The sequence below is a fragment of the Miniopterus natalensis genome, chromosome 4 (assembly GCF_054644295.1).
Source record: "Miniopterus natalensis isolate mMinNat1 chromosome 4, mMinNat1.hap1, whole genome shotgun sequence".
NCBI classification, from domain to species: Eukaryota; Metazoa; Chordata; class Mammalia; order Chiroptera; family Miniopteridae; genus Miniopterus; species Miniopterus natalensis.
In genome coordinates this window covers 100,061,900-100,084,857 of record NC_142084.1, presented here as the reverse complement: position 1 = coordinate 100,084,857, position 22,958 = coordinate 100,061,900, and the positions used below count along the sequence as shown (strand labels likewise).

Sequence of the window (22,958 nt, the reverse complement as noted above, 5' to 3'; positions counted from 1 at the left end):
GACATTCACCTGCAGTTCTCTTGAGAGGAAACCATCGGGCTTCAGCTGCCCACCTGTATGTCCATGTTTTCCCCCCACTTACACACACCTTTCAGAAGAAAGCGGTCTGTCCGTCCCTGCAGTATCTGTGCTAATAATCGCGCCACAGGCAGCTGCTGCGTCATTACACTTCCTGGCACCGCCATGAGGGCCACGTAGCGTTCCCACACGTGGGATTACGACGCCTCTCGTACGTGCCCAGGGCAGGGCAGCCTAAGGTTATTTCCAGTGCTTTGGAGGGAATTGGTGTTTGTCGCTGGCTTTGTTTCCCTGAGGAGGGCGCAGGCTGGGAGAGCCACTGACAGGCCCATGTCCCATACTGATCTGTGGAGCCGCAACAGCTCTCTGTTCTGGATGCCCAGACCAGGGCCCCTTCAGACACAGCCAGGCCATGGCCGGAGCTGACACTGCATAGGGAAGAATCGGGCCAGTGGCCAGGCTCGGAACCTCGAAGAAGGGTCTGAGCTTGACACTCGGAGGCCAGGGGAGCCACTGGCCACCTACAGGGAGATAACTCTCAGTCATCCTTCGTTCCCTGTGACAGTCTGACATTCTGAATGTGCCGAGCCGGGTGCTTCTCCAGATGCATCACAGTGTCACCCCCTTTGGGGTGCTAGTGTCCTAGGAGGGTGTGACTGTCATCCCCCTGTCACATGTGAATAGCACCCTGGGGTGCTGACAAGGCAAATAATACATGTCCCTAGTTCTGATCCTCCCACAACCCCATGGAGGAGGCTGGGTGGAATCCTGAGCCCCACTTAACGAAAGGGGAAACTAAGGTCAGGAAAGGTGAACTCCTAGGGTACCCAGCCCAAGTAAGCTGAGCAGCGACTCCAGCCTTAAGGCTGCTCCACAGCAAAGCCCTTCAAGGCACTGATGCTCCAGCACAGGGCCTCCACCCCCATGGTGTCCACACGGAGGCCCTGGGAGCCCCTCTGATGAGTGGGGTGCTGCCAGCCAAGGGGTCTTCAGGGTGCCCTCAGACTAACCTGCTCAGGCTTCCTCTAGAGCTCAGAAGCTCACACTGGGCCACAGTAGTGTGTGTGTGTAGCTCTGTGTGTGTGTAGCTCGTTTGTGCAGGTGTCTAGGTGTGAGCAGGTGTGTCTGGGGGGAGGGAGGCACTGCTGGCAGGTACATGCACCCAGCATTCCTGAAGCCAGTCCCTTTGTCTGCGGGTTGGAATATATAGAGATTCTGCCTGACACCTGAAGGGGAGGAGGGAGTGTCGGCATCATTGTGGGAAACCCCAAACCTCCAGGCAGGATGGGGGCCCAGGCCGTGGGATCAGAGTGGTGAGCTGGCCTCGCTGTCCACAGAGGGGTCCGGGGCAGCAGGTGACCCTGTGTCTCTTTTCCTCCCCTGCAGCCATGAAGTCGGGGGGCACTCAGCTCAAGCTTATCATGACGTTCCAGAATTACGGTCAGGCTCTGTTCAAGCCCATGAAGTAAGTGCAGGATGCTGGCGGGGGTTGGGGTGCGGAGAGGGGTCTTCGCCAGAGCTGGGGTTGCCTGCAGGCACTAGGTTTTGGTGGAAGATGCAGTGCATCCCCCCGTAGTGTTCTGAGGTGAACTCTGGGTGACTGCTCCTGACAAAGCAACACAGGGAAGCCCCCCGCTGCCCACTGCTCCCCATCCCCGTTACATGGTTGGAAACCCACTACAGATCATTTCTGCTCCACCGAGAGAGTGTTTTAAAGCAGGTACTAAACGTGGACACGCCCCTGACGGAGGTGACGCTCCCTCTACAAGCCTCAGGGGTCCACAGAGTTTTCCTGTAAGGGGCCAGCTGATAGGTGTTTCGGGACTGCAGGCATGTGATCTGTGTCGCAGCTACTCTGGCTGCCCCCCTCGCCCCAAAGCCAGGTGACATGGAAGTGGATGGGCATGGCCGTGTACCGGGGAAGCTTCGCTTATAAACCCGGGGTGGGCTGTAACTTGTCCTGCTGTAGATAACATAAAAACTGCTGCCAAAACAAACACTGAAGCACTGAATGCACGTGAAAATGTGTGGAAATGGTGGAGAGGGGACATTTGAATAGCAGACCACCCCAAGGAAACTCAGGAGGAGCATCTGTGGTTGGTGACGTTTCTTTTGAAGGTGTGTGACCCCGGGGCTTGGGTGTCCCACGGGACCAAGGTTGTCCCACCACCTCCTGTGAGTCCCAAACAAGGCGTTCTTGCTCTGGCAGGAGAGAGCAAGGGTCGCACCCCAAGTGCCCCCAGGGCCATGGGAGTCGTGGGAGGCTGAGGGGCTTGGTGGGGACTGTGGTAGCTGCAGGGCGTGGTTCCCACCAGAAGGGCAGCTGTCTGTGGCTTCTTGGCCATCTGTCCTGACTTTTTCAAAATAAGCTACAAATATGGTTTTTTCCCTGCTTAATCTTCAGATTTTAAAAAGGTGACAACTAATCCAGAAGCATTTCAGATACGCTACAGGTTGAACAAGTGCAGGTACCAGTTTGTGTCTGTGGTCGAGGCCTGTCTTCGTGTTCCGCTGTCTCTGGGCCTCTTGCTGCCCTTCCTTGGGACGGAGGGAAGGTGCCTGCCCGGGCCTCCCTGCCTGTGGGCCGAGGCTGCCTGGTGCAGGTGGGGGTGCGAACGCTACCCACAGAGATGTGAAGGAGACCAGGGGATGGCAAAGGCCTGAGGATGCCAGGCCAGCCTGAGGTCGGGGTCCCAGGAGAGCTGCCATGCCTGTGCATGGACGGAAGGCTCTCTTTAAGAGAGTCTTACAGGAAAGGGTGCTGCGGTGGGCTTGGCTCTCTCAGGAAGCCTACAACTCCATAGTTTCTAGTGTGTGCGCAGACTGTGTGTCCATCCCCACGACCGACTCTAGGAACTCTCATTACTGCAGAGAGAAGCCGCGTACAGTAAATCCTCGCTTAACGGCCTCAGTGGGTTCTGCAGCTTTGAGTGAAATGATGTGTAAGGAAACGTTTTACCACAGGCTCCGTGGTATAGATGAGAGTTTCCTCCTAGGACATCTCATCCAAATGTTGACGGAACAACTGAGCAGAGCATTGTTTGGAGACCTCTGTAGAGGTCACTGTCCCTTCCCGAGTCCTCCTTGCCCTTCCTCTGGGCTGGGACGTCCACGATCCCCTTCTGTCTCCATGGGTTTACGTGTTTTGGATGTTCATATGAATCCTGAAGTGCGTGCTCTCAGCAACCAGCTTCTCTTGGCTGTGGTAGGTGCCAGTGCCTGACTGCTTTCTAAGGTGGAATAATATTCCATCATGGGGATGGGTCACGATTTATATGTCCTTCAGTTATTGGCTGTGAGCTGTTCCCACTTTTTGGCTGTACAGATAATGCTGTTGTGAGCATTCATGCACTGGTTTTTGAGTGGACATATGTTTTCATTTCTTTTGGGTAAATGCCCAGGAATGCAAATGCTGGGTCGTATAATAAGTAGATTTACCTGACCAGACTGCTTCCCGCAGCAGTTCCCCGACTCCGTAATCCCACTCCAACCTCACAACCTCGCTGACATTGTAATTACCCATCCTCTGGATTACAGACGTCCCAGTGGGCGGAAGGCGGTGTCTCCTTGTGGACTGACTTGCGTTTCTCTAACTAATGACATGGAACATCTTTTCATGCCCTTTTTGGCCATTTGTCTTTGCAGAAATGTCTATTGAGGTCTTTTGCCATTTCTATAGTTGGGTTGCTTTTGTTAAGAAGTTGTAACAGTTCTTTATGTATTTCAGACACCAGAACCTTTTCATGTGTGGTACCCTTTTTAACTTTGAGGACATCTAGTTCATCTATTTTGTTTTTGCAGCTTGTGATTTTGGTGTCATATTTAAATTTTTATATTGAAAACTATGTAGGTAGCGGTGCAGGCGATGTGTGTGGCTGAAGTTGCAGTAGTCTCCAGTCTGTCCCTTCCCCGAGTGCTGACTCGCGCTGGCGGCTGTGGGCGCGGAGGGGTGCGGCTTCCCCAACACCCACTCACCTTTCCTTCCTTTTCTTTCTGTCTCTGAGGCCTCTCTGCTGGGCTGTGACACTGCCCCCCCTCACCCTCACCCCGTCCCCAAAAGCTATTTCCTCGTCTTCATGCTGTTAGGACCTGGCAGCCTCTGTTCCGGAAGGAACGGGTCTGGGGGTAACGGTTCTTTCACACATCAAGTCACTTGACCTTTCCGATCGGGGGTAGGTTTTATTACCAACACTCCCTCAAGGAGGAGACACGGAAGATCAGAAGGTTTAAATGTAAACAAGGAGTGGGCCGCAGACCAGGGCTTGAGTCCAGGCTCGGACATCAGGCTCCGGCAGGCCGGCTGGGGCGTCTTCGAGAGAAGGCAGTCGCTCCTGCTCTTCCAGCAGGCTCTAGGGCACTGCACGTAGTGCAGAGGACTTAAACGTTCTGATATGTCTCCTGTTTGCTGTGTTTATGGCCCAGCATGTCTGATCTGCCTTGATTTACCTGTTCTCTGCCAGCCCAGGCCTTGGCCTAGTGGCAGAGGCTGAGACTCAGCCGTGCGTCCTGTGCCCAGAGCCTCCCCACGGGCCGTCTGCTTTCTTTCCTTTTGCAAAGAATAGAAGTGTGTGTGTCTGCGTGTCTGCGTCTGTGGGTGTGTCTTCGTGTGTGTGTCTGTGTGTGTACACGTCTCCCAGAGAAACCATCTGTGAACAGCTGTTTCGAGGCCCAGGAACCCTCACAGCCAAGATGCGTGGACAGAGGCAGCTGCAGAAACCGTGTATGGGCTTCTAAACGCAGAAGGCCGAGCCGCTCCTGCTCTGATGAGCGTGGCCACCAGGCCTAGCCTCCAGGCAGCAGCGCACGCGGAGAAGGGGAGGTGCGGGCAGGGCCGTAGGGCGGCGGGCAAAGCTGGACATCGAGTCCGGTCCCTTCTTTACCCTGCTGGGTGCTCGGACCTCAGGCGAGCGGTGGACTGACCATGCCACGAGCCCATCAGCTGTCCAGGGGCAGGGTGGGAGGAGGGAGCTTGGGCCACTCAGTGACCTTGGGAGATGACCTGTGAGCTGGGGGCTGCAGAATGAATAGTTCTCCCCTGGGGCGGGAGATTTCTAGGCTCACGCCCCTTACACGAAGCCTGGAGAAGTAAAGGGCTTTGAGGGCCAGCGACCGAGCAGCTGGGAGCCTGGGCCTCTGAGCCTCTGACGAGTATTCGCCTTTTCTCTGCACTGCCGCCTTTGCTCGCCCGGAGGCAAACACGTTGCCCAACAGCCAGTCCCTGGGTGCGGAGCCAGCAGAGGCCTGGGCCTCGCCTGAGGTGGACAAGGACCCCTTTGTGTCTACGCTCAGCTTGGGCCAGTCTCCAAACCCGGCCCCTGCCCTCCTCCTGACTTTCAGGAGCTCAGCATCCTTCCCGTGCGGCCAGCAGCCAGGATCCTTGGTCAGGTCTCAGTTCGCTCCACGAGAAGCTGCCCGAGCCCCGTCCCACCTCTGCGGCTGCAGTGCTTGGGTCAGAGCTGCTAGGCCCCAGGCCGAGGCGGGGCCTCCCTGGCCCCATCTGAAAAGCCATCCCCTTATAGATCCTGGCGCTCAGGTTCACCCCTCACCCGTACCCCACCCCTCACAGTCATCAGTGCTCACCTGTCCTGGCATCTGGTATTCAGCAGGGACCAGGACCCATAAGGTCCCACCTGGCACAGAGCTTGAATTCTACGGGGAGGCGAGAGCCACGTAAACAGATAAACACAAACATTTCAGAGGGTTAATCCATGGAGAGGATTCAAGCTGAGATACCCTGGGGCCAGGCAAGGCCTCTGTGACTTCGCCCAGCCTGGGGCCCAACGGTCCTGAGGCGAATGAAGGCCTGAGTGGCCAGCGTGGAGCCACTGCCCAGCCCCTGTGACAGGCAGGCAGGCAGCCCCGGGTCGGAACAGAGCACATTCCACTGGCTCACATCCTTAAAGGCTCCAGTCGCAGGACACAGGTCATCTCCACTTTCATGAATTATTTTTAGTTAGGAAAAAAATGGACTTTATTAATTAATTGGAAAACTAACAAACGACCCATAACGGCTTTTAAGAGACTCTCTTGAGCTTCCCACGGCATTTCAGCAGCAAAATGGTTCTGGGCCCATAGGAGGCTCCAAGGCTGAGTGTCAGGACCACAGCTCAGCCTGTCCTGTGGCCCACGCATCCCTGCTCCTTGCCTGGCAGGACCCTCAGAGAACAGCTATCCACCCTGCAAGTCCCACCATCGAGAGGACAAGCTGGATTTGAATGAGCTCGATAAGGCGAGAGCAGGTGCAGCATCCTGAGAGCTGAGTGGGGCTCACCTGATCTGTGGGGCTGTTGCCAGGGGAACAATATGGGTGGAGCCTTCCTGAAGTAGGGAGGGCCTCCCCCTGTTCCCACCCTCGTCCGCCTTGCTGATTGTGGCAAATAATTCCTTGGGGCTTCTGGGAAAGAATATCCCCTTTGTTTAAAAATCAAAGCAAGTCATTTTTTCCAAAACCATTCTCCTGAACAGTGGTATGGAGATCGTCTTTCTGTATTCTCTCCGGTTATTACCGTCAGGGGCGCCTGCCCGTGTGTGGGCCATCTTTCTAATTGTCATGAAAGGGACAGAAGATTAAAGGCAGGAAAAGAAAATATGGACTTCGTTTTCTTTGCACCGGGGAAGAAAGTGAAAGTCGGGGCATTTCTTTCGGGAGCAGCGTGATCGGGCCTGGCAGTGTTTTATGCCCCAGAAGGAAATTTTGCAGACGTATGAGCTCCTCACACAGCCCAGAGAAGGAGCCAGCGTGCAAGCCCTCCAGTTGCAGAATTAGTGTGTTTTCCTTCTGGAGGAAAGTGTCACGGGAGTGATCCTGCTGCTGACTGTCCCATCCTCGGAGCGAAGGTTCAGAGCATCATAACATCCTTGTCTTTTATTACATTCAAATAAAATGATGAAACGTGGGCTTTGGCAGAGCAAGATAGCTGCGCACCTGTGTCCCTGGGGCCTCTGGGGAAAGGGCACTCATTTCCACTTTAACTTCATTCTTGAATCATTTCCATGAAAACTGGATGAGCCGAAGGAGGGTGTTTGAAACGAGGCAGATCTGAACCCTCGAAGCAAATCTTCTTTCCCCTTTGCCTTTGAAATCAAGTCTAAATCATTGCAATTATTTTTACATGGAAATGACTTCAGACTTTCCTTACAGTTACAAATCTTCTTTGAGTCATTTTTGGATTGGTTTTCCTTAAATTGACTGCAAGAGCTTTGAGAGTCTCTTCTGGGTTAATTTTTCCACCTGACCAAAGAAAGGCGTGGCTTTTCTCCTTCTGCATCCTACTCTGAAGAGGGTCTCAGTGTCTCCTGGAGACCCTGTGGAAACATGGGTAGATTTGAAGCTCATCATGGTCGCCTGAATGATGGCAAATCACAGTTGATTCTGAAGCTCTGGCCGGTTGGGGAATGTGCAGGTCTGTGCTCATCCCAGGCAGGCCCCAAAATCGGCCATGGACTGAGTGACTGCCCCCTGCAGCCTCGCCCCACAGACCAGCCCAAGCAGCGGCTCAAGGCCAGAAGTTGGTACTGAGATACAAGGCCCAGAGCTTTCTGGGTTGGAAGGATAACACATGCAAAGGCCTGTGACAGCAGCAGGCAGATGGTGGGAGATGGCAGGGACCCCAGGATCCACAGGAGTGCATTGAGAGTCACTGGCAGAGGAGCAGGAATTCTGTGGTCTGTGGAGAGTGGGGTGATTGGGGCTGGAGACACGGATGGACGGTGCTTATGGACAGGCCCTGGATGGGGTCCCCACAGGCAAAGGTCCCAGAGGAGGTCATCCAGCAGCCACATCGCATGTCCTCGGGCTGGTGCAGGCAGCATGGAGAGCCCTGGGTTGGTTAGCTCACCTGCCTGTTGAGAGTAAGCAGGGTGACCCCAGCACACAGGAGCCCTGGCAGTCTGGAGTGAACATCTCAAGCGTGTGCGTGTGTCTGGCTGTGTGGGCATGTACACTGTCATCTGCAGACGCTTTCCCAGCCTGTCCTCGTGGCCTCTGTAGTGCAGGGCTTGGGATGGTGGTCTTTCCCACAACACACGGGGGTATACTTGAGGCCCTCCTCTCTCTGCCTCAGTTTCCCATCTGCACCCAGGGATCTCAGGAGACCCTGAGCTCTGACTAGGACCCAAAAGAGCCATGTGACATTTTCTGTACCCCGAGAAATTGCTCAGCTGCACCGTCCTCAGACTTAGGCCTGACTGCTGTTTGTTTCTGCCGTGACTCTCACATCCCCATTCAACTGGCCTCAACTCGGCTGTCCCACAGGCATTTGGCTCACCCCGTGGGACTGCACGCCCCTTCCCTCTCCACACAGGCCTGGTGGGCAGCATCAGTGGGGGACTATCAGAGGGTCTTTGCTCCTCCTGGAGGTGTCTCCCCTGAACAGCCACACCTGCCACACCTGCCACATCAGCCTGGAGAGGGTGGGGGTCAAGGCAGCCTTTGTGAGTGGGCCTTTTCCACCAATTGTGCCAGGTGTCCAATGCAGAGGTAGGGCCCGGACCTTCTCCAAGACTGGCTGTCCCCTGGTCTGTGGGATGGAGACACTTCACAGGGTCAGGAGGACTCAGGAGCGAAGTCACGTGACTGCTTAGTGGGCACTCAGCTTGTAGGAAGAGTGAATAATGTTGGCTTTTGTTCCTCCACAAGCCTTGGTAACAGGCTGCCAGTTTCCTGTTTTTAACCAAACACAAGTTCTCTATTTTTCCAGATTAAAGAACATTGAGATGCTAATAGTCACAGTGGGGACTGTCGAGGGGACTGTCCTAAAGGAAGGAGCTGAATGGTGACTGTTAAAGGTTGAGGGAGGTCGTGTGGAGCTTGGACATGTGGGGCTCTGGTGGTGATGTCCCTCCCACTGAGTCACAGTCATTGAAAGGGTCCTTCAGCAGGAGCCAGGGCCTTTCTCAGGGACAGGCAGGGATGTTCCTGCAGCCAGACCTCTGGCTCTTCCTGCATCCCCCTGTGAGCCTGGACGTCTTCAGGCCTTGCCACGCCCAGCTCCAGGCCATGGGAGTCCATTGTCCAGAGAGGTTCTGCTGTGGAGACTTAAGGACCAACAGCTGTGCCGTGTCTGATTTTTGGGGGGCCCTAAGGAAGAAGCACAGACTTTTGGGTCAGAGACTCCTGGTTCCCACCCAGGACCTGCCATTTCTAGTTGTGGGATTCCACAAATGCTTCTCCCTCTTTCTCGGCCTCAGACTTCCTGTCACTAAGATAGAGGCAAGGATCAGAGCCATGGGAACCCCCAGAACTAACGGTGCAGTGGGGATGGCCATGCCGTTTACTGGATCAGCCTCTCTGGCTTCTGTGGAAACAGAGGTACCTTCTCTCAAAACATTCTGTCATTTCTTAGAAGTGGAATAGATCTTAGTGGTGGCATGACTAGATCTGGAGGAACAGACCAACTGCACACCCTCTCCAAGGTTGCTAATCACGGCGTTCGTGCTCAGACTCGCTGCTAGTTTCCTGGGCTATGACGGATTTCCACAAGACTAGTGCTTAAAGCAGCACAGTTCTGAGGTCTGAAATCTCCAGAAGCCTGCAGGCTGTGCTCCTCCTGCAGACTCGAGAGACTGTTTCCTGGGCGGGGATAGCAGGAGGCCTTTCGAAACTGGAGAAAGCAAGGAAAGACTCTCTCAGAGCCTCCACCTTCAAGGTCATCCGTGCAGCCTTCTCTGCAGTCAGATCTCTCTGCTTCCCCTTCTAAGGACCCCTGTGATGATATTGGGCCCACCCAGATAATGCAGGATCACCTCCCCATCTCAGGATCCTTCACTTAATCACTTCTGCAAAGTTTCTTTTGTCATTTAAGGCAGCATATTCACAGGTTCTGGGGATCCAGATCACAGATTTCCTGGGATAGGTCAACACAGTATTCATTTTCACTTTAGTATGAATAACCAAAGCCAGCTCTTATTGTGCTTCCTTTGGAGCTAAGGGAAGTCCCTCTAAAGCGTCTGGGTGTGAAAGTGCAGGACTCCCCAAGAACTGGTCCTGAGTGGCCTCTCGCCAGGGCTTAGCAGGCCTGAGACTTGAGGGTGTTAGGGGTGCTTGGCATCCTCCTGGGGGCCACCCTCCAGTGCTGCTTTCCATTGGCCTGTGGGGCTCAGCATGACCACCTGGCCCAGGCAGAGGCGTGAAGTTTTGGGGCCTTCCTGAAAGGGCAGGAGTGGAAGAGAGCCTTCCTTGGGACCCTGGCTTTTCTGAATTTCACTGGGTTCTGCCTTTTCTTCCCTCTTCAACCCCCTTGTCCCGCTGCCAAGGCCACCTTTCCCTGAACTGGTCACTGAGCTGTGGCTGGTGCCTGATTCCTCAGCTGCTGATTTACAGGAAAGTTAGCCTCTAAACCTTCTCAGTTTCCTGCGGTGCAGGCTCAAGGCCAGGTACAGCTGGCTCTGACCTCAGAGGGGCCACTCCAGGCACTGACCACTCTGTGTACAGGAGCAGCAGCCAAGAAGGTTGTGTTGCTGGACCAAGAGGCTCCTCCTGTCGCTGGTCTCCTGGGGGTCTTAGTGTGTCCAGAGAAGGCACTGTGGCCTGCTCCCTCCCTATCATCCAAAGAGGACCCTGACTCCTGGGCACTGTGCTCCTGGGTTCTGTTCCAAGAAGTGCTTGTCCACAGCCTTCCAGTCTCCCCCACTTCCTTGAGCAGGTACAAATTCTTAGAGCTTAGCCAACCCATGGTGTCCCCTGCAGCATTTCCTTTCCCTGTGTCCATCCCCCTACCCCAGAAAGAAGCCCAGACCCCGGTGGGCCACGCCCTTCACCTGCCCTCCCAAACCTGGGCACACCTTCAGCCAGAACACCTGGCGGAAGGAGAGGTTGCCTGGTGACCGGGGTTTAGCCGAGCACAGTCTCCTGCCTGGGGCAGTGGGTTCAGTACTTTTCCAAAGTGTTTTCCCCAAACAGCTGAGTCAGCGACAGCACCTTCTGTTCCACAGTGCAGTCCAGGAAGTGCAGGAAGGTGGCAGACCTCCACACACACAAGTCCCCTGCTCTGCAGCCTGGCCCTGAGAAGAGCCGGCATGCTCCCTGCAGCACATACATACACGCAGCTGAGACCCCTGAGTTTTCCTCGAGTGTGGATTGACTGGTAGGGGCAGCAACCAGGATTTGAGCAGATGGTTCATGGAGGCTGTCATCTCACCAGACTGTCCTGGGGGGTCATGGGCTGGGTGGCCCTGCTCCACTCCTTCCTTCGCTGGCAGTACACAGCTCGCAGGTTGCACAACCCTCTTCAGCCTCCCCCTTCATTGGGGCCTTACAGATTAGTCCCAGGTCTTTCCTGGTCATTCGTCCCTGTGTGTGTGTGTGGGGGGGGGGGGGTGGACTCGCTCGGAGGACAGGAAGGGTCGTATCAGCAGCCACATCCGTGAAGACGGAGGTGTGCAGAAATCCCTGTTTTACAGTTGGGGAGACCAAGGATGAAGAAGTTTAGGGTACTTACCCAGCCCTCCTTGCTGGAACTGGGTCTGCCCACCATCGGCCCAGGCCCTCTGCTCCTACCCATGGGCATCTGCCAAAACAAAGGACTGTGGAGGCCCATGCAGGGGTCCACCATCCAACCCATGTGCCCTCCTCCCCTTGGGGGGATTTCCCAAGTGCCCAGCTCTGCCCCGTGGGCCTTATCAGGTTAAATTGGGTCCCTGCCCCAAGGAGCTCCCAGTCTTTAGGAGCCTTAAAACCACTCACATGCCATCCACTCAGGTGGAGTTGTGCCAAAAGAGCACGGAAGCCCCAAGAGCATCTCAGCCCCTCTCTGTGTACACAGACAAAAAAGCATTTCATAACCATTTCTTTGCACTTCCAGGGCCATTCTGGGGAAGGAGCATCTAGAAGCCAAAACAGCCTGGCCTGTGTGGCCTACGGGCTGGGGACAGAGCTGTTTTTTTTCTGTGAAAACCCTGGGGATGGAGGAAAGGCGAGAGGTGGGAGGGAACCAGGAACTTTTCTGAAACCTGGTCAGAGACTGCAGAAGTGATTGTACTCTTCCCAGAGCAACAGGGCTCAGAGCCACCTGCATTCCAGGTGTGTGACCTGCTCAGAGGTGAGGGAGAGTGGAACAAAAGCCAAAGCATTGCCAGATAGAGAACACTCACTTTTTAGCATCACATATATTGCCCCTGCACATGAGGCAATAAGAGGTCAATAGATGTTAGGGACAGTGGCCATGGAGGTAATGGTGGTGGTGACCATGATGGTGGTGATGATGATGGTGGTAATAATGATGGTGATGGTGATGGTGATGGTGGTGGTGGTGGTGGTGATGACGATGGTGATGATAGTGATGGCAGTGGTGGTGATGGTGATGGTGATGATGGTGATGGTGATGATGGTGGTGATGATGGTGATGGTGGTGATGATGGTGATGGTGGTGATGGTGATGATGGTAACGATGATGGTGATGGTGGTGATGGTGATGGTAGTAATGATGATGGTGATGATGATAGTGAGGATAGTGATGACAGTGATGGAGATAGCAGTGGTGGTGATGGTGATGATGATGGTGGTGATGGTGATGGTAGTGATGATGATGATGGTGATGGTGGTGATGATGGTGATGGTGGTGATGATGATAGTGATGACAGTGATGGCGATAGCAATGGTGGTGATGATGGTGGTGGTGGTGATGGTTGTGGTGGTGACAATGAAAATTGAAGAAATAACAATGGAAAGAGTTTGATGCTGCAGATAGATTTTTGCTCCTTCCCTGTGCTTCTTCCATCAATTCCTCCTCTGTTCATCTGTTTATTAAACACCTGTTTTAAAGCAGGTGCTTGGCTAGGCACTCCTGCCCAAGCCCTGCAAACAGTGATCTAGTGTTGTGATGCCAAGCTCCTCAGGGGAGAAGCCTCCATCTCAGGCTGCCAAGAAGGCCTCTGGGGGCCGAGGCGGGTCTGAGGAGGAGTGCAGGGCACAGCATAGGCAAGATGCAGAGATGGGCAAGGCTGCTAAGAGGTTTAGTGATGCCAGAGCAGCAGGGTAGGAGAGGAGGGCAGGACTGGAGAGGTCGCCAGGAGGTTTCTGACTAACAGTCCTGGAGTGGGGGAGGGACCAGGGAGATGGGGTGAGAAGGAATAAGTGTGGGGAGGCCTGGCCAGAAGGTTTTCTCAGTAATAAGCCCTTTCTGATTTGTCTGGTTTTCTCTAGGCAAACGAGAGAGCAGGAGACACCCCCTGACTTTTTTTATTTCTCTGACTACGAGAGGCACAATGCAGAGATCGCTGCCTTCCACCTAGACAGGTGAGCTCTACTCACCTTCAGCTCCCCATGGAGGCCGGTTTGCTGGGGTCTGAGCGCTGAGCTCGAACTGGTCTCTTCAGCTCTCACCACTCCCTGCTGATGGGGCCCGTGGATCCCCCATGGACAGAGATGAAAACTGGGGCACTGTGAGCATTTGATTTGCCCACAGCCCATGCTCATAACCATTCCTTTCCTATGAGAGAGCAGTTACCTGCTCTCAGGTGTTACAACCCAGATGACGTGCCCTGCTGTGCCCACACCCAGAACAGCACCCACAGGACATGCCCAGAAATGGCTAGGACCCAGGGTAGATGGTGGACCACTGGGAATAGAGGGAAAAGGGAAGAGGGGAGGTGCATCAAGGGTTGTGAATTTTGCACAGGGAATTGCAGGTTTAAATTTTTCTGGGAGGTGACAATGGGACCGAGGGATAAGAGTTGCACAAACTGTCCCCCCACTGTACTCACCTGTCTTGCGGGCAGCTCTACCCAGGAGAATGGATTCCTCTTTGGGCTCTACAAGGCCCCTTGCTGCTAGAGAAGTGGACAGGCAGCCAACGTAGGACCATGTGGGATTGATGGTCAGCAGCCCCTGGGCTCACTCAGAGCTCTGCACCCTCCACGGACAGTTCATGGTTCTGGCTTGGGTCAGCCCCAGGGCCCAGAGGATTGGGCCAACCCTTCCTTGGCCCTCTGGAGCCTCATGCTCAGGGTGTGGCCGGGGCCCACAGGGTCAATGTTACCCAGGCTGGTTAGAATGCTGAGTCCTGGGTTGACCCTGGTCTACAGACCAGGCAGAGCCACAGGCCCCAGGAGGCAGAGAGAGGTGATTTCACTAAGCTCCACCTGAAGCCAGCCAGAGAGGAGCAAGATAAAGCCTCCCTCCAATACTTCTTTCCTGCCAGGATCCTGGACTTCCGCCGGGTCCCTCCTGTGGCCGGCAGGATGATCAACATGACCAAGGAAATCCGGGACGTCACGCGAGACAAGAAGTTGTGGAGAACCTTCTTCATCTCCCCAGGTAAGCTACACCTGGACAAGCCCGCCTGGCTTGCTGCACACAGTAACCGGGAGCTCAGTTACCTTTAAGAAATTGTGTAGAATACTGGTCTCCAGTCTGCTGTTTTCTCTAACCACATATCATGTGCCCCCCCACGTCGAGGGGCTGCCCCAAATGGTTGCACTTCCCTGTTCAGTCTGCCCCCGGATGGACATAGAGGTTATTTCTACCATCTGTTTTTTCCAAAGGCAAAAGGAATTCATTTTGGAAAGCTCCCAGGCTCCCAGGAATGTTCTCCAGGTGATGCAGCCAGGGAGACCTCTGTTCTCTGAATTCTCCCCCAGGGAGACTCTGCTGTCCATTGTGCTGACCACCTCAGGGTCCAGGCCGGGCCACACCCCAGAACCACCTGCACAGGGCTGCCCAGGCTGTGTGGCTGCTCCTAGCCACTACTTTGTGCAATTTTTATTGCAACATTTCTAGTGACATCTTTCAAAGTTGCAAAAATTAAGATAATAACAATGGTTCCCATGTGCCCACCACCCAGTTTAGCCACTGGCAGCATCTTTCCATTCTGTATAGGCCTCTTTTCCAGGGCTCTCACCTCAGAACCACCTGAAAGACAGTCTCAGGGTCAGCAGAGAGGGGCCAGAGGCCTCTGCTACTGCTGACAATGTGCCATGGGTGTGGCCATGCGGGCTAGACAGTGTCAGGGTTCAGGGTGCTGGCGGCTCTAGCTCTCACGTTTCTACACACCCCAAGCTCCTGAGGGTTTCTCCAGCAAACAAATAAAATGACGACTCATGAGCACATGGACCCCGTCAGTAAATACACACGCCAGTAGGTGCCGGATGGGCCTGATCAGCAGGTGATAACCAGCCGGGAACTTGCAGTAAAGCAGTGAACTGTGGCAATGAGCTGATCTGGGCAGCAGACCACGTGCACTTTCTAAATTACTCATTTTTATTGAAACATAATTCACATATTGTAAACTTCACCATTTTGAAGTACACAGTTCAGAGGTTTTTAAAAACTTACACAGTGTTGTACAACATCACCACTATCTAATTCTAGAACATTTCCCTCACCTAGAAAGAAGCCCTGACCCTGTTAACAGCCACCCCAATTGTCCCCTGGCATCCATCAATATTTCTGTGTGGATTTGCCTGTTGTAGGCATTTCATATGAATAGAATCACACAATGTATGGCCTTTTAGGACCTGACTTTGTTTACCAAGCACCACGTTTTCATGGTTTGTTCATGTGTAGTGAGTGTGGTCATGTCACTCTTTTTAAGGTTATGTGGTGCTCTTTTGTGTGGATTTAAGGTTACACAGTGTTCAGTTGTGTGGATTTAAGGTTACACAGTGTTCCGTTGTGTGGATTTAAGGTTACACAGTGTTCCGTTGTGTGGATTTAAGGTTACACGGTGTTCCATGGTGTAGATTTAATGTTACCTGGTGTTCCGTGGTGTAGATTTAATGTTACCTGGTGTTCCGTGGTGTGGATTTAAGGTTACGTAGTGTTCCATTTGTGTGTCTTCTTTGGAGAAATATCCATTGCACTCCTTTGTCCATTGGTTAATTGGGTTATGTCTTTTTAATGTTGAATCGTAAGTTGATTGTATTGATAAATGCTAGATCCTTATCAGATATATGATTTGCAATCATTTTCCCACTCTGTGGATCATCTCTTCACGTTCTTACAAGTATAAATGCCTTTTTTAAGCTATGAACACTGACTCTAGGATTTCCATAGACTCCAGGCCCTTAATTTTGAGGATGAGCAGAAAGAACCTGGGTTCAGATCCTAACTCTAACACCCACAGCTGTGTGGCCTCGGGAAGGTCAGCTGCCCTCTATGGGCCCCCCTTTTCTGTAAAATGGGATTGAGAGGTTTGCTGAGATGGAATGTGAGAATGCAGATGAGCCTGCCTCCCCTGGGAGGACAGCGGCCTGGCCCAAGACAGACACTCCAAGGAGGGGCCAGCCTGGGAGGTTGTGGCTCTGAGAGACCCACTGACCAACTGCATCCTCTACTGTCAGCCAACAACGTCTGCTTCTATGGGGAGTGTTCCTACTACTGCTCCACGGAGCACGCCCTGTGCGGGAAGCCGGACCAAATCGAGGGCTCACTGGCGGCCTTCCTGCCAGACCTGTCCCTGGCCAAGAGGAAGACCTGGCGGAACCCCTGGCGACGCTCGTACCACAAGCGCAAGAAGGCAGAGTGAGTATGAGCCAAGCGTGGCTGTGGGCAGCCCCAGGCCAGGCCCCAACTTTCCTATTCTGACCTTTCTGGGGTGTCGGGAGGGCTTACTCCTATCCATTTGCAGCAAGAAGACAAGCTCAGAGGGGTCTCGGCCTTGTTCGCGCCACATGGGTGTGAGGAGAGGCCTGTGCCGTGTGTGAGGCCACCGCCTGATCAGGTGGTCGGAGGGGTGTCCTCACTCTAAGAATTAGATGTGGCCCCCGAAGGGCTGTTGCCCAGACCACTGGGTCTCTGGAAACACAACCCCTTGGTGTTCAAATATGGCTTTTGCCCCCTTCTGCCCTCTTGTCCCCCACTCAGGGAAAATGTCCCGTCCTTTTAGCCACCAAGAGGGCCTGTGAGCGAGGTGTCCAGACTCTGTTTCTTTTTTTTTTAATCTTCCCTCAAGGATATTTTTTCCATTGATCCTTAGAGAGACTGGGGGGGCACATTGATATGAGAGAGACACATCGATTGGTTGCCATCCGCATGTGCTCTCACAGGGGCTGGGCATCTAACCAGCAGCCCAGATATTTACCCTTGACCCAGAATCAGACCCACAACCCTTGGGTGCTCTGGCCGACGCCCTAATCGCTGAACCACACTGGCCAGCACCAGGCTCTGTTTCTTAACAGGGACCCTCCAAAAACACCTCTGGGTGTGGCCAATCTAGGGCAGAGTGGGATTGCTTCATCACCTCCCAGCCCCATACTCTTGTTAATGTATCCTCAGCCTGCTGTGGGCATGTGAATCTTCAGACACTTCATTTTATAGTGACACCTTTTCTCTAAGCCCAGTACTTTGTGTAAACCCAGAGCTGGGCCAACCTCTCACACTGACTCTCTGCAGGTGGGAAGTGGACCCCAACTACTGCAATGAGGTGAAGCAGACACCCCCCTATGACAGCAGCCACCGCATCCTGGACATCATGGACATGACCATATTCGACTTCCTCATGGGTACGGCAGGGAGGCTATCCAGTCCTGATGCAACTCAGCCCAGAGCTCCAGTGCCCATCCATGGGGACTGGGTTTGAAGAGGGACCCTAGTTCCTGCTTTTACTTTGTGATTAAGGCTCTGGGTTGGACGTTGGGAGGGAGGAAAGCTGCCTCGGAGCTGCACGCAGATGCTCAGCTGTGGGCGGGTTTGCTTTTCTCCGCAGGGAACATGGACCGCCATCACTATGAGACTTTTGAGAAGTTTGGGAACAAGACCTTTATTATCCACTTGGACAATGGAAGAGGGTGAGCCCTGCTCCTGCAGACTCAGGGAAGGGCTGGCCCCGTCCGCCTTCCTGGAACCCAGCCCAGATGGGAGGCAGTGGCTGTCTGTGGGAGGGACAGCGCTGCCCCCAAGGTCCACTCCGTGATGCAGGGCCCCATAGGCAAGAGGGTTGATGATGTTATTTAACCTGATTCTCTCAGTAACCCTGTGAGATGGGTCCTGTTATATCCCCTTGTTGCCCTGGGGAAACTGAGGCCCCCAAGAGGTTGCTGGCCAAGAAGAGCAGGTCTGTGAGGAGCACGCAGGGCGTCCACCCACAAGTAGGCATCTGGAACCAGCAGGTGGGAACAAACAGCCCTCCTGGCCTGGACCATGAGGGAGAGTGGTCCTTGGTGCATGGGGAAGGGAGTATGCATGTAGGGGGCCCCCATTCCAAATGGTTAAAGCTGCAAGCGCTTGATACCTCAGAGAAGTCAGCCGTGGGCACCTGGACGGTCCATGTGTGGGGGTCATGTGTTCCCAGCTGTGAAAGGTGCTGCTGTGCTCACCTGGCTCACCCCCCACCACCACCATCTGCTCAGCCCGATCGGGACCCTGCAGTGATGAGCCTCGGCTCAGTCCGGTGGCCAGAACACCTGGCTCCTGCCTCGCCCCAGGCCCTGCCCCAGGCACACAGGAGACGCTGCTCACCCCGGTGCTCCTGTCCCCACAGGTGCCGGGGTGGCAGCCTCTGCACACAGGGGACCTCCTTTGACTACCGCTCAACGATTCTGCTTTTCTTCCACAGGTTTGGAAAATATTCCCATGACGAACTTTCCATTCTGGTGCCTTTACAACAGTGCTGCAGGTACCCTGCCCTCTGCCCTGCAGGGAGCCCCACCCTGTCACCTCAGGAGGCCAGGTGCTGCCCCAGCCAAGATCAGGCGGAGTCGCCATCCCCTCCCCGGTCCCACTCCAGCCACAGCTCAAGGAGAAATAGGTCCAAGCCCCAGTGTGACCCCAGCCCCTCCCGCCGGATGACGGCATGAGCACCTGTGCCCCAACCACACCCAAGGCCTGTCCAGCTCAGGCTCCAGGACCCGGCTCCTTGTCACCCTAAGGGCCCATCTTACAGATGAAGATGCGGAGGCCTAGACTCTGCCTCTCCGCCACCCTCTGCAGGGCTCCCCAGCCTATAAGTTGGGGGAACAAGCTGTGGGCAAACCACCTGCCCTTAGCTAAGGGGGTATCTCTGTGTCCACCCTGCTCAGATGGACATGCTGAGCCAAGAGGGGGACTGTGTCTTGGGTGAGCAGGCCATCCCTCCCTCCCCAGGATCTGCCTACTGGGCCTCCCAGGGGCCACCCGTCCTGCAAGGCAGGGCCCTCGTCACTGTGCCTCTGAGAAGTGGGGGCCTGGCAGGGCCACCCCCGAGGGCCCATGAGGCACTTGACCTCAGCTTGTCCGCGCACAGAGGTCCATCAGCCCAGCACCTCTCTCCTGCAGGATCAGGAAGTCCACCTACCTGCGGCTGCAGCTCCTGGCCAAGGAGGAGTACAAGCTGAGCCTGCTGATGGCTGAGTCCCTGCGCCAGGACCGGGTGGCCCCTGTGCTGTTCCAGCCTCACCTGGAGGCCCTGGACCGGCGGCTGCGCCTCGTGCTGCAGGCTGTGGGGGACTGCGTGGGGAAGGATGGGCTGCGCCGCGTGGTGGACGACGACCTGGACCCTGGGCACAGAGTCTCCACCGACAGGTAGTGACCACAGCCGCCGGCCGGCGCCCAGAACAGACACGTGTGCCGAGCCCAGACTCAGGCGCCACAGGGCCGCTCCAGGACCCGGGGACCTCGGGGGCGTGAGGTCCTCCAGCAGTGGGTCGGACAGGACACCTTCCGCTGTTTTCAAGACAGAAGAGGGTGGGGAGAGAGCTCCCCTGCTGACGGACAGAGGCGGTCCGGCGGCGGGCGGCCCCCTTTGTGTGGAAGGGAAGCCTTTACGTACTGCTTTGTGTTTACACACAGACTGTATGTGTGCAGAGCGCTGCCTACACGGACCCCAGGTGCACAGAGCCCCCCTGGAGGACTCTCGTGCTGTGGACCGAACTTAAAATAAAACTTTCCCCTCCCTTCCCTGCTGCATTCGGGGGATCCCCTCCGAGACTCCGGGCTCCTGATGCCGACGTGGACTTACGTGGATAGATGAACATTCACGTGTGTTTTCAAAGTGATGAAAATGACCAGTTATTCTGTTTCTCGGCACCGCCCACCAGCACCCAGGACCTTCCTGGGTGGTGGCTGAGGGTGCAGCTCATCATTGATGGGGATTCGATGTAAATGCGTCACACGGGGTCCTCTGCAAACCTCTGGTGCATTTTTGTGGAATAGTTTGCAATGTGATAAAAGTGCAATAAAGATACAGCAAATGTGTGTTGGGGCCTCCATGGGGTCCAGGTCCCTCACACCCTGGTACTCAGATGCCTGCCCGACTACCCTTCAGAAAAGAAAGTCCTAGTGCTGGGCATGGCTGAGACCCCAGCTTTCAAGGTGTCCAGAGTGGCCAAGCACCTGGGGCTGAAAGGAGGGGCCTGGAACAACACCTGAGCTCTCTCCAAGAATGAGGGGTGGGTGTGGGGAGGGAGCTGCCACCTCTCCAACTCCTGATGGGGCTGGCTCTGAGAGGTGGGTGGAGATTCTCCCAAGCACAGGTGGGCCCCAGAGGGTGGCTTCAGGTGGGCCCAAGTGTCTGCCTAGTGGGAGCAGGGACAGTGGTGGCTGCAGGCAGTGTGGCCCAAGAGATCCAGCCCCTCGACCAAATGCTTCCCTCACCTGCTGGCCCTGGGTCTGAAAACCAGCTGCGGAGAGCCTGCCTAGGAAGCTCTGGGCTCCTTCCAACAGTCGCCAAGAGCATCTCCTGGGTGCAGGCACAGGGCACCATGACACCCAAGTCCAAGAAGGGTCAGGTGAGCCTCAGTGTCCTCAAAGCACAAGGGTCCCCAGAGACATCACAGCCCCACTTGCCTTTTATTGGGTGTTTCCTCACCCCCACTGTGACCTGGTCTGCGTCTTGTTTCTGGTCTCTGGAGCTGAAGGTCATATTATTTTCCTCATTTTGTAGATGGGGAAACCGGGGCTCAGGAGCATAAGGTCAGGTTAGGTTCCTGGAATGGCAGAGGCAAGGCTCCAGATCTGAGACTCACCAGGGCTGAGCTCAGGTAACCACAGCCTCACTTGCACAACCTGGTGCTGACCAGGCTGCAAAGAGTGTCCAAAGGAAGTGGGCAGGGTGATGGATAAAGTGGCCCCCAAAGCCTGTCCCCGCCCGTCTTCCTGCCTCCGCACACGCTTCCTGCCCCGCCGAGCCTCGGCTTCCTCCTCACCAGCCACCAGCTGCGAGCGTGTTGCCTCCAGTTCCGCAGCACCCAGAGTCGGCGGGGTCACCGTGCCCCACCCCGCCCGTCTTCGCTACAGGAACAGGGAGGAGAAGCAGTCTGCTGTCTTTCATGATCTGATCTGTAATGTTATTTAAGACTTTTTAAACTGTGTTCATTTGAGTCAAATTCAAAAGTTAAAGCTGCTGGTTGGGAGGAGAGAGGGGGTCAGAGTGAGCTGTGAGGCTCCAGGCGGGATCAGCCACACGGCCACGCTGCACGACCACAACACGCTCGGGGCCCAGGGCTTCCAAGGCACCCTCCAGCCATGTTCTCTGAGCTCCTGGAATTGCTCTGCTGGAAGAATTGCTATCCTACTGTACCCATTTTACAGCTGTCTAAACCAAGGCTCTGACCAGTGAAAGGACTTTCCTGAGTTCACAGAGTAACATTTGGGGCCCACATCTGCCTGGCAGCTGGATGGCATGAGTCCTGTCACACCTGACCTCCTCTTTCCATCTTCAAATTCAACAACCACTCCACGCGGAAGCCCCAAGAGCCCCACCCAGTGCCCAGCCTCCCTCCTGGGGCTCCAGTGGAACCGAGTGGAGAGGAGGCAGAGGGGAGGGCGGGGGAGGGCGGGGGGGACTGGGGCTCAGGGAGTCGAACCAGACCAAGAAAAAGGCCTTTCAATCGAATCCCTCTCGGTGAGTGTCCGATTCCCAGGGGAGCTGAGCAGCCTGCTTTGTCCACAACTAGGGCAGCATTTTGCCAGAGGGGCCAGAAAAACATATGGGTAAGAATTCAAACGCTATTAAAAGAAAAAGAAAAAAATGGAAAAAATAAGAACCAATCCCGTTCCTGGGGCTGCCTGGGATCTCACTCTGGAGAATCAAGAGGCCAGCAGAGGGGGTGGCTCTGGGGGCAGAGGCCCCTCCAGAGTTAAGTCCGAAAATGAACCGGTAACCTGCCGTGTACATGGGGAGCCATGGGGGCCCCTCCCTGTGGGCCGAGGGGACAGGGTGTGTGGGGGGCTGTGGGAACGCACCTCTATTCCCAGCCCCTCATCCTCCGAGTTCCAGACAAGAACAAGGTTGCCCACCGTGGCCGGAAGAGAGTGGCCACCTCGCGGATGGCGGGGCTGCTGGCCTGGGGCCCAGGCCTTCTGGGAACTGGGCACGGTGTCCAGCCTCTGGGGGTGGGAGGAATAGCTTCTGGCCTCGTGGCTTTAATGGGATAAGTAGAGAGGCCACTAAAGCGGCTGGGGGCCAGCTGCCCAGAATCAAATCCCCTGTTTGCTGTGGGATCTGGCAGCATGGACACCAGGGCCCAGCCCAGGTAGGTTGCTGTGGGGGCTCCAGTCAGCCTCAGTCAAGGCCTGGTGGGTCCCTTGACTGGAAAACATAGTCTTCCCTGGGCACCAGCGAGAGGTGTCCTGCAGTCACCTTGCCCTGGGGAGCGCTGCGCCGGGGACACTGCCATGTCCAGTCCCACTGCTCCACCTAGAGGGCAGCTTGGGAAACGCAGGGCAGAGATAACCGCCGCCGGCCTCAGGTCCCCTTGCTCCTGAGGGTCAGAAGCCAGGGTGTCAGAGCCCAGGGGACGCAAAGACCCTTCGCTGAGGGGAAGACGGGCCCCAGCCAGGCAGGCCTTCAGCGGGCCCCTGCCCGCCGTTCGAGCTCCAGCTGGGCCAGCCTGTCTTTCCAGTGTCAGGTGGCCCTCAGGGATCTCGCTGTATCTATGAGTCTGTCTCTGTTTTGCTTGTTAGTTCATTTTGTTCATTAGATTCTACATATGAGTGGAGTTATATTATATTTGTCTTTCTCTGACTGGCTTATTTCATTTAGCATAGTGCTTTCTAGGTCCATCCATGCTGTTGAAAAGGGTAAGAT

At 55.2% G+C, this 22,958-nt stretch overlaps 1 protein-coding gene across 1 annotated transcript in view; it reads left to right on the top strand.

Annotated features, from left to right (window-relative positions):
- FAM20C (FAM20C golgi associated secretory pathway kinase) overlaps positions 1-20,082 on the top strand; it is a 28,282-nt gene extending 8,200 nt beyond the window's left edge. Inside the window, exons 3-10 of the mRNA XM_087816132.1 lie at positions 1,405-1,483; positions 13,160-13,252; positions 14,157-14,272; positions 16,297-16,477; positions 17,348-17,457; positions 17,661-17,742; positions 18,510-18,569; positions 19,208-20,082. Coding sequence (XP_087672258.1) covers positions 1,405-1,483; positions 13,160-13,252; positions 14,157-14,272; positions 16,297-16,477; positions 17,348-17,457; positions 17,661-17,742; positions 18,510-18,569; positions 19,208-19,457 — 971 coding nt within the window. The 3' untranslated portion in view covers positions 19,458-20,082. The remainder of the gene's footprint in view (positions 1-1,404; positions 1,484-13,159; positions 13,253-14,156; positions 14,273-16,296; positions 16,478-17,347; positions 17,458-17,660; positions 17,743-18,509; positions 18,570-19,207) is intronic.
- The last annotated feature ends 2,876 nt before the right edge of the window (positions 20,083-22,958 follow it).